This window comes from Mercenaria mercenaria, chromosome 14 (genome assembly GCF_021730395.1).
Source record: "Mercenaria mercenaria strain notata chromosome 14, MADL_Memer_1, whole genome shotgun sequence".
Lineage (NCBI taxonomy): Eukaryota > Metazoa > Mollusca > Bivalvia > Venerida > Veneridae > Mercenaria > Mercenaria mercenaria.
Window position 1 is genome coordinate 26,722,599 of NC_069374.1, and position 11,128 is coordinate 26,733,726.

The 11,128-nt window shown below is 36.3% G+C and overlaps 1 protein-coding gene across 2 annotated transcripts in view; it reads right to left on the minus strand.

Annotated features, from left to right (window-relative positions):
* Positions 1–6,389, minus strand: part of LOC123527086 (macrophage mannose receptor 1-like) — a 29,620-nt gene extending 23,231 nt beyond the window's left edge. Inside the window, exons 1-9 of one of the 2 annotated variants that reach the window (XM_053523104.1) lie at positions 6,125–6,389; positions 5,809–5,919; positions 5,109–5,181; positions 4,535–4,855; positions 3,995–4,276; positions 3,178–3,324; positions 2,706–2,777; positions 1,014–1,298; positions 18–200 (exon numbers count right to left, since the gene is read on the minus strand). In XM_053523104.1, the coding sequence (XP_053379079.1) occupies positions 18–200; positions 1,014–1,298; positions 2,706–2,777; positions 3,178–3,324; positions 3,995–4,276; positions 4,535–4,855; positions 5,109–5,181; positions 5,809–5,919; positions 6,125–6,229 (1,579 nt within the window). In that variant the 5' untranslated portion in view covers positions 6,230–6,389. The remainder of the gene's footprint in view (positions 1–17; positions 201–1,013; positions 1,299–2,705; positions 2,778–3,177; positions 3,325–3,994; positions 4,277–4,534; positions 4,856–5,108; positions 5,182–5,808; positions 5,920–6,124) is intronic. The other variant, XM_053523103.1, reaches the window with a different exon arrangement.
* Positions 6,390–11,128: the final 4,739 nt, after the last annotated feature.

Below are 11,128 nucleotides of genomic sequence, written 5' to 3' on the forward strand. Positions count from 1 at the left end.
ATAAAAGCTGAGCTTACCATACTGACATAAGATAGGGTGTGTTTCTCCTAAATCTCCAAAAAGTATCAGATTATTTCCACATGGAATGTCGTCCCACTGACCGTTCTTGTAAGGTATGAATGCAACACAGTCCTCTGTGTGAGAACTTTGAAAGTTGCTCTTGTGTCCAGGAACCCAGTTTGTAAAACTCACAGTGTTACCTACAACAGTGCTTGTATTCAAAAAATTGTGCCAGCATGGCGCAAAATAATATGTCGACGTAACTTCAAATTTCCGTGTTTAAACGGAAATGTGCATGGACTTTTTATAAAAGAACATAACAGTCAACATACAGTATTGCTCGTTATTGCATAATTTACTGTAAATAAAAACAACTTTGTTCACGGAAGAATCCACCAATATCTAACAGGGAAAGTCATGTTGCAAAACGCGGTCTCTCCAGACTGCAGTTCCTGGTAACGTCCTTGACCAACAATGTTATTGACGGGGCGTGTGTGCAGTAACTGGTAATTAGAACGCTATGGTTATTTGACGTCATTTTGGATATCATTTACGATGTGTCATTGCGAAAAAAAGGTTCATTAACGTCAGTGGTTTATGTGATAAAATGATATAAGTGATCAAGTGCTCGTAGCTGCATCTATGTATGTAATAAACAAGTGACGTTTCTTATGTAATTACCAGCTTTCCTAAGTCTATATCGGCACTTAGGCTATGCCATCTTGCTAATATAGGTTTAGTCGTGCTAATAATCATTAAAACACCGTATAACCCTTTAATCAGTCTATTTTGATTAGACCGAAGCTGTTATAGCTTCGAACGTTTAAGGAGATCGTACGTAATAATTTCAAGCGAAGCAGCTGACTAGATGACATGAAGTGATATATGTGGTATAGTTTGATATTTTCATTCAGGCTGTATCTAATGCTAAAGAACAAGCAACTCTTTCAAAATGTCATTTCATGACAAATTATAATAAATATATACATGAAGGAATCGTTTGATTAACTGACCTGATGACCATTCAAACTGTCCCTCAACTTTGGTGTCGTGAAGACCAATCCATATAGCGTGTTGTGGAGAATAACGGTTCATAAAATACTGGACAAAACCTTGCTCATCTGCGTTATTTATATGTGCTAGATGGCCACCTCGATTTCTACACATATTTTCGCCATGCTCCCAACTTACCCGGGTACGTGATATCAGTTCGTAGCAACTTCTCCCGTACTGACCTAGTTCGGCATTGTCGTTCAATGCAGCTGATCTTACTGGTGACGGGCACATCATTGTATTCCCTGAAGAAATTCCAAAACTTCCAGTGAGTTCTTTTTCATTTTAAGATAATGGTCAATCAGTGATATAGATACAATCAAACCGTTCGAACTGTGGTATACAACTAACCACATAATAATATATAATTATTTAGTATGCACTAGTAAAACATTCTAAATTCAGACACTACCCACATAGTGTTCTTTGGATTATTTTATACAATGATACGTACTTGATGATTGTGAAAAAAATAACAATCTTAAACTCAAACTTCTGATTTAGTGCAAGTAGTAAAGGATACGAAAACAAATAAAATATTACTATTTTAAAGATACGTTAACAAAGCAGTTGCTATCAAAACATGCTCTAGAATCTTTTTTTAAAAGGCAAGAAATACCTGGCAATAAGTTAAGTGTATATGAAAGCCTTTCTCAAGCCTCAAAGAATTTTTAAAATCCGACCGCTATTTAAAAAGATATGGCAGTTTGAAAATTAAGAATGGAGGCAGCGATTTATGTGTGTTTATGACGTAATTTACACACTGTTGAATTCTTTATTTAGCAAAGTACCTTTTTAAATATTTTCATATGTTTCTTGAGAGTAGAAATGTAAAAAAAATAACAGAAATAAGTTTGTACGTTTCAAATAATGTATCTAGAAATTTAGTAAATCAGCCATAATATTTTTTGTTGCTATGGAAACAAAATGGCCGCTATTTTGATGAAATATTTAAATGCTAATACTTTTCACATGTTTTAAACCGATTTTGAAAATTTTATCACTTCTTTAAATGATTTAAGAAATCCTAGCAGATGGAATTAACATAAGCACAACACTGCCTTTCCCTTTAAATTTTGAATTCTATAATTGACAAAAAGAATTGGATAAAAGTCTACAATACTGAATTTAATTAAACCCTAAGTTTTCAAAACTTTGGAGTATACTGAAAAAGCCAGAGTGGTTTGTCTTAGCTTTTGATAGACGGATTTGAAAATCTTGGCCTCACACAAGTTTTCATATTGGGAGTCTATGAGAATATCACAACTTTTATGACATTTTCGCGAATACAAATTATTCTACCTTTTAGATTTTACTGAAGTTTGCGCAATTGTAAATCATAATCTTTTCTATTTCATGGTCAATCAAATCTTTAGGTCCATGTGCATTTTTAGTTAGGAAATCGAGTTTGAAGGCATTGTTTCATTATTAATTGTTATCAGTGTCCCTATCTTTTGAAAGCAAGAATTGTTGTCGTTCCTTTCAAATTTTGCCTACACTCAGGATGAAATTTATACGTTGGATGATTTTCCTTTCCGTATGCAGCGTCCAGGCTTAATTCTAAGCAATTCGGATAAATGACGTCACGTCATAATTTCCGGTTTTTAATATAATCTAACGTACAGATCTACTTTAAACTGTTATATACGCACCGGTTGTATATGTTCCGGTTTGAGACGGAGTAGAGACCTGCACACTTGTATCATTGCTGCCATATACCGCATCTGAAATACACAAACTGTTGCTTTTATTTTGTTTGATAATGTCGGTTTGTTGATTGAGTACATCTAAACCAAAGACCTTTTAACTGACTATTACCGCTTCTGCAAAACTATTGTAACTTACACGCATCTTGTGTATGTATACCTTTATTGTTGCAATGTATAAAACAAAAAGGAAACAACATTATTGTGAATATTGACCGGGAGAACGGTTTGGACAAAAGTTTTCGAAAAATATATTCAAAGGTTCAAACTAATGATAATGCAGATTTAAAAGTAATGATAGTGGTAAATATGAAGTTGGTCATATACCCCGAGTGCGTTCAAATATAGGTTGAGCAATGTGTTGTTTTTTTTCTTACTGTTTGGTAACAACAGGAAAAGAAAGGAATCTAATATTTACCATATTCGCAAATATAGGCATATCTGTCAAGGCAGTCCATATCTTCCCACGTACCAGTTAGTGGTCCCATTGCCACACAGTCTTCTATCCCATGTAAAAACAAATTTTTCCTACCAGCATGCCAGTTCAGATATACTACAGGTTCTCCTATAAAATTAGATGCTTGTCTTCATAGCAGTCTAAAAACGTATTTGCATACTTTACGATAATTATACAAAAATGCTTATATATGTATTGCAAACTTCTTAGGAAAGAATACTTTGGGCAAGATGACATGTATTTACAAATCAAGTGAACCTTAATAATTTGTTGGGAAACCGTTATGAAAATTGCTATGTCTGATTGATTCACCAAATAGTTTATAGACCAATTGTAGACAAATACATTTTGCTTATTAGTATATTCGTCCTCGTTTATCATTGCAAGCATTGTATAAATGTACAGATATAACCTAAAATCTGTAAAGATCCTTTAAACGCATAGATTGTAACCAGGCAAAATAATAGGACACTCGGTTTTACTGCCTTTTTATGACTGGTAATGAAAAGTGCAACACCCCTTGTAAACCCTAGCACCGACTGAAGCGGAATTCTATTACAAAGATATTACATGGGCTCAAAGATGCCAAAGGACCAGTTAATATAACAACAAATCATGTTTGCATGTCTGGTAATTACCGTCATATTGATATGAGAAATGTAGTATGCAAAATTGTCAATCCTTTAGGTGTTTTAGACAAAGTATATAAAACTATGGAGTTCTTAATGTAATATAATTATTATTTGTGCATAAAAACCGTTCAAAACAGTCACAGTACCAGATGCCCACTCAAAACTTTCTTCTGTGTTCATATCATGAAGGCCTATCCAGGTTGCATGTCCATATGACTTGATATATTTATAAACCAAGTCCTCGTCGCGAGAATCTCCTATAGTAGCCAAATGACCTCCTTTCAATTTGCAATCCTTCTCAGCATACTCCCAAGTATGGCGGGTTGTAATCATTTCATAACATTTTCGGTCATCATAATTGATAAACAGCGTGCCAGTTTCTTGCGGAGCACTTTGCTGGACGACCGTTGGGCACACCAAAGTGCTACCTGTTTAATACAAAGATACATCTCAATCTGAAGAATTTTGTTTCGGAAAGAAAGAAAATATACAAAACCGACCTTTTATTACAATTCCACACATTTATTTGTTACATTGACCTTGTTCAGTTTCATTCAATAGTGTTTAAACTGAATAGACCATAAGGTGGCAAAATTTGAATGTTCTCTGTAGTACTTGTCCTTATTTACAACAAGTGCAGGTAAAACAGAACTATATATCTCTAGGCTTTTCCAAAACAGTCAAACCTGTAGTTAATCCTGGAGTCTGTGATAGTTGTGCAGTTGTAAATAGTGTAGTGACGATATCGGGTGTCTGGCTAGTTGGTACATTCGATGTTGAGGCTGTGGATGTCGGGAGCGATGATGACACTTGAGTTGCTGATGTTGTTGGATTAGTTGTTGATGTTGTTGGTACTGGTGTTGTTGAAAACACATTGATATTCGTTGATATTGAGGTGCGTGTAGTAGGTACTGTGGAGGTAGTTTGTGAAGTTTCCACAATGTAAGATGTTGTTTCAGCTAATGTAGTGAGAGATGTCTGGCCGACAGGAACAGATACTGTTGTCACTTAAAATAAAGAAATGGTAATTAATGTTGTCACTTAGAATTGTTAATTGTCACTAAGAATAAAAGGATAGGCATATATTACTTAGTTTCATTGAATGAAGGCACACTGCCGCATCACATAAGTGCATTTAATGTCACATTTAACTGTTAAGTTGTAGCGTACATGTGGCAATCATAATATAGAGTTATAAATAGACATTAGAAATAAAGGTAATTATGACGTGTAAAATGTAACTTGTTAACAAATAATCACATTTATCCTCAGAGGATACCTCGCCGGGACAGACCTGCACTTTGATCTGAGGGTCTTTCAAAACATAACCTATCTGAAAGAAAACAAACATTTAACATAAGTTTGAATTAAATATATGATTTTACTTTATTCATAACTGCCTAAAACAAAAGGAAGAACTATTTAAAGCATGAATAAGGTTAATTACAAAGCAGAAGAAACAGATCCATCCATTATAAACATAACGCTTGGCCAATTATCATTAAGTAGAGTTGCCAGATGAACAGCTGTGTTAAAGAAGATCTTTGGATCATGGCTCGTAAATTTAAGGTCAATTAGAAACAAATTATAGAAGGAACATCAGTGCTTAAATGTGTATAAAACTGGTTTAAAGCTTTATACTTTGCAAAATTCATTTGCGTTCTACAACCATAAGGTATCTATGTAAGTAAACAATGTGATGTCTTTTGTTACAAATTTCGGAGCACTGTTTGTACTAAATGCAATATATAACATATTTATTATATTTCGTGAAAAAATGAATAAAATCTAAATCTATTTGGTATGTAATTAATGCTGATTTTCTTCCTTTCATCCATTTACAACGGACCAAACGGTGCTATGCAGATAGACTTGCAAACTGTTAAATAAAGAGTTAAAGATATGTATCAAGAAACTAAGTAACTAAGTAAGCTGATACCTAAATAACATTAAAATATACCTTATGCTCAATTGCAATCTCGGCCCAGTCAGAGGTTGTAGGTGTTAGTCTCACTACAGGTTTGCAGTCAAATTCATAAAGATATGCCATTGGCTTACTTTTATCTGATGCCTGCAACATGGAGAAGATAATTGTGTTGTTTGTTTTGTTTCGAGACAATAAGTTGCAAAACGTATATCTAAAAGCTTTCCTGCTTCGAACTTTGAGGTTGAGACTTATATAATTCATTTACATCATATGAAATATGAAAATGAGAACTTAAGGAAATAGAGGAGCTGGTATGTAAAAAAAAAGAGACTACCAACTTGCTACTTACCGTAGGGTAGACGCCTTTCTCAACGTTATAATTGCACAAGCAATCGTATTCGGCACGAAGTTGACCAACAAAAAGAGCTAAATAAATTACTAATTGACAAATCATGTCTAGACCAAAGTTAAAACTTATTCACAGTTTCTAACATGTAAATCGAAAATATATTTGCCCCGTGTATCCCGTGTCTTAAACAGAAACACATGTAAATAAAGGCGAGGTACCGACAAGAGGTTATCGAAACGTGTGTTGAATTGACCGATATTAGTCTTATCTCACTAGGCTGAATTAAGAAATTCATTGAATAAATAGTAAGGAGTGAGCTGATAAATGTATGACTGCCATTTTGGATCCACACGATATGGTCTGCAATGCTGACAACTGTATGCGAGACTGCCAGTTTGGCACTACAGGATATGGTCTATAATTCTGATAAATGTATGCGGGATTGCCTGGTGTGATCTTTAACGCTGATAAAAATAATATTACTAAAGCACTATATAAAATATAGGTAGAAGAGTCTAAATAGTTAAACAAAAAGCTTTTGTTCGATGATTTATCATATAAACAGAAATATCAGTCATCAACTTTTGAATGTCTCATCACCGTCGCACACATTTCGCAGCACTACAATATATATATATATATATCTTTATTGCCTCCATTCTCTGAAGATGTAAATAGCAAAATACATGTGATACAAATAGCAAAATAAAACACGTATAATTACATATGATAGACAGACAGAAAATATGCACAATTACAAAATAAGAATGTACGATTGTAACTTTACACATAATTAAAGGTACTGCCTATGACTTTAAACTCAGTTTCTCCGAAAACGAAAAAGAAACTATATTAATTGAATCTACATGTTTTACATGAATGCGACTGAAATCTCAGCCACCTAAATTACATGACACAGTCATACAAGTGCATGATATTATATAGTCCATACTATTTGTGCACTTGCTTTAGAAGTTCAGCACATAGAATCAAGAATGTTGGGTACAGTTCGACAGTTAACACTTCAGTTAAGTTTTCGTCAATTTTACCAAGCATATAGCCTATTCCGTCGTTTATATGACTGAAAAATTGTTGAAAAAGACGTTAAACCCGAACACACACACACACACACACACACACACACATAGCCTATGAGTTGAAATTCGACTTAACATTTGGCTGAAAGTAATACTCAATTAACTGACATTGGTAAGAAACGTATTTAGCAGTCTTTCGCCGTCAGTATAGGGACACTCGAACAATAAGTGCACTGTTTCGTTTTTGCGCTTCCGGCAACAGAGAAAACAATCTTCCGGTTGGTCGGGTGGTCGCTTACGACAGATGCAAGCAAGAAATTTCATCAAGGAGAGACTAGCTGAATGTAATTTAGCAACAGTCCAAATGCTTGACATACTAAGTTTCGGATGACAACGTTTGAATGTGTCAAAGTCTTCGGACGAGTCCATTCTAGTACGCCAAGACGACTTTTCGTATGCGTATACAGCTCGATAACAAAAGTTTTTTCCACGTGATCTTTGGTGGAAAAGTACCATCTGCTTTGAACTGGTTCAGATACGCTGTGAGATTGTATTTGCATAATAAGCACACAGTGTCAGGAATAAATCCCAGCTTTTTAGTCTTGCACATATCATGCTGAAATAATCGCAGCATAAATACCATTCCACATAGCTCACCGGGGGTAATCGGCACAGCGTACCAAGGAACAATAGTTTATCAATATGGGCTTGTAGTGAGGTAGCACCTAGCAGACCTGTAACCATATCCGACCGGGTGAGGAAAGGGGGACCCTGGATTCTTTTCAAGCAGAAGTGATGGGCGACTTCTAATTGCTGATAGCTGGTTTCGGCTATATCGTTCCATAATTCGCAGCCGAATAGTGCTTGAGGGAGTACGTATGTTCTGTATAGTTTCATGGCAGTATAGTAAACGTCGCTTATAAGGAACAGTTTGGGACCTCTAAACATTGTTCCTTATAACCGAAGTTCCTTATATCCGTATAGCGAACTAGTTCCTTGTAACCGAGGTTTGTATAACGAACACAATTTGTATAGCGAACACTATTTGACTGACGTTTGAAAATGGCTATGTGTTCACACTCCGGGCCGATATGAATCTTTATTTGACAATGTAGCGAGTCTGGTACCGGTCCTTTCCTGGAGAGATGATAAGGTAAACTGCCTACATGTTAATAACTGAAATAGCGCTGAAACACGGCGTTAAACCTAAACTAAGCCAAAATGTACGTCGGTAAGAATGACCGTAATTTGTGTTTGTTTGTGTAGGTTTTTTCTATCTTCTTTTTTAGAGAGCGCTACATTATGACTATTCATGAACTATGTTGCAGTTACTCCCCTTACCGTCCTCGACTGCATGTTTTGTGAATAGGCATCAATACTAATGCCAAAGAAAAGTGTTCAAATTGTTATTACAAAAATGTTAAATTAGACTACCCATTAAATTAAAAAGTATGGTGTTCATGACATACACTGCATTACGACTAGACAACAACGCCATACATACGGATTAAAGTGTAAATTATACCTATAGTTTTGCAATAGTCCATTTTAGCACCTGCTATATTTTTTACAATTTGAAATTTGATAAACTGGACTGTTTGCCATTGTTAATGACGCGTAATTAGCACATTTATTTAGGACAATATGACCGTGACCGTAACTGATTTTCGTTCACTATTGTCAACATGAAATCTAATACATGTAGAGCTAGCTGTCGAACGTAATCTTGAGTAAATATAAGTCTACTATCGTCTTGTATTTGGTAAATGTTAATAATATTATATATTTCCTTTTTCCGTATCCGTGAACATCATAGAAATGAAATAAGTTGTGTTTATTCATGTGCATGAAAGCGCGTGAAAGTGCTGACGTTACTCTGACGTCATCAGCGATTCTCCTGGTCATTTCTGGTTTTCAATAATTTTTATTCTTATGTCTGTTCGCTTTAACCGAGGGGTTTTCCATTGAATTTCGTACTTTGGGACTGGAAAATGTGTTCCTTATAACCGAGTGTTCCTTATAACCGAGTTCCCTATAACCGAGGAATTTTACATTGAATAAAGAAGGAATTAGATAGGGGGATTGAAAACTGTTCCTTATAACCGAGTGTTCCTTATATCCGAGTTCCTTATAAGTGAGGTTTACTGTACTAGGATTTGGGCCTGTACTTCCGGATATCATTCCAGTAAAGACATAAATGTCCCGCGAATTGTTTGTTTAACTGTATCGATGTTATTTGGGTGTTTCCCTGACGTTGATTGGACGATACCTAAGTGTTTATATACTTCAGGAATTATAGTGTTTCCATATTTTGCAGGCGCAATAGCACGACAACGCTGTTGTTTCCGGTCTAAGGAAGATGCGGCGCATTTTCTAGGATTATACATGTAGCGCCATTTGTTTGCATATATGTGACACATATCTAAGAGTTCGTTTAAGCCCTTTCGGGATAAGGACAGCAGTACTATATCGTCAGCCCGTGTCGGCGCTGCCAGCATACGTTTGTCGATGTGTAGACCATGGGGAGATGTCTGTAACGCTTTTAGGAGAGCATCCACGTATACAGTATAGAAGAAAGGAGCACATATGGACCCCTGTCTTGTGCCTTGCTCAATATTGAAGGCACGTGAGAGATGACAATGCAGTAGCACATGACTCGAGCATCCCTGAAACGAGTTCCAAATTAGGCGAAGCATTTTCCCTCTAATACCAATACCGTACAGTTATAGATCAGTCCTCGGGTCCATACGAGGTCAAACGCAGCTTTCGCGTCCGTGTAACATACGTGAAGTGGACTGCCACGCTCACAGCAGTAGTCGCGGGCTTCTTGTGGAATGAAAGATAACATTTAACAACTTTTGTTTTTCTGAAATCCATGCTGTAAACCGTTAAGGTTTTTTGTAAGGTCATTTTCTTCGAGTCAGTTCATCACCAGTTTTTCATATAATTTAGAGATAACAGAAAGTAACGAGATGGCTCGATAGCTATTAGGATCCGAGTATGGTTTACCATTGCCTTTATATAAGGTCACCGTAAGTCCAGATTTAAGTCTGCTGGTTCTTTTTGAAAAATGGTATTGGACAGTTTCGTCAAGCATTCAACAAGTTCTTCGCCACCATACTTCAAATGTTCATAAGTAACGTTATCACTGGATCCACTTTTGTTGTTTGGTAATGCTTTGATTAAAATAGTGAACCTCATCGGCAGACACAGAACTGCACAGTTTATTAGCAGAGGGCATGGCACCATTTAATGTGATGTATGAGTCTACTTCGCGATCTACAAATGTTTATGTTCAGAGTCAAAGTTCTCACTGTTGGCAACATTTCTCTTACTGGCACAAAACGTCCCGGTTTTAACATACAGATTGGTACCGCATTGCCGTATATCCAGCTTCACATTTAGACCACCAGACCTTCTCTATTTAGCATCAAATAATTAAGGCCTTCGAAAGGTTTGTCTCCGGTTTTATCACGGTTCAGAAGTCAGATGCACAGAAATAGAACCACAAGGACGTTCAGGCGCGTAGCTGGAGTGATTTTGTCATTAGCAGATCGATGCCATAAGGCATCGACCCTCGGCGTAAGCCGAGATGGGGGTAGGTGTAGGAGGGAGCCGTCCCCTCCCGAAGGTGGGGATGCGGGTAGCCTCCCCCGAATGTAATATATTGGAACACAATTTTGTCAACATTTCTGTGGAGTTACATATTTTTTTCAAATTAATCAGGTTTATTTGTTTTATAGCAAGCAGCGTATGTTATTGAAATACGCAGCATGCTGTCAAGCAATTAAACTTGAATATTTACATTCGCCCTATTCTTTCCCACTGAAAATTAGGACGTTCGTTTCGTATGAACAGCAAAAGGAAAGGCGCGAACGTTACGTCAACGTTGCTTAGTAATAACGAGCCGCTGCTTTGACGACGTCCGCGTATAGTCTGGAATAACGTTACATAAATGACGTCGCAG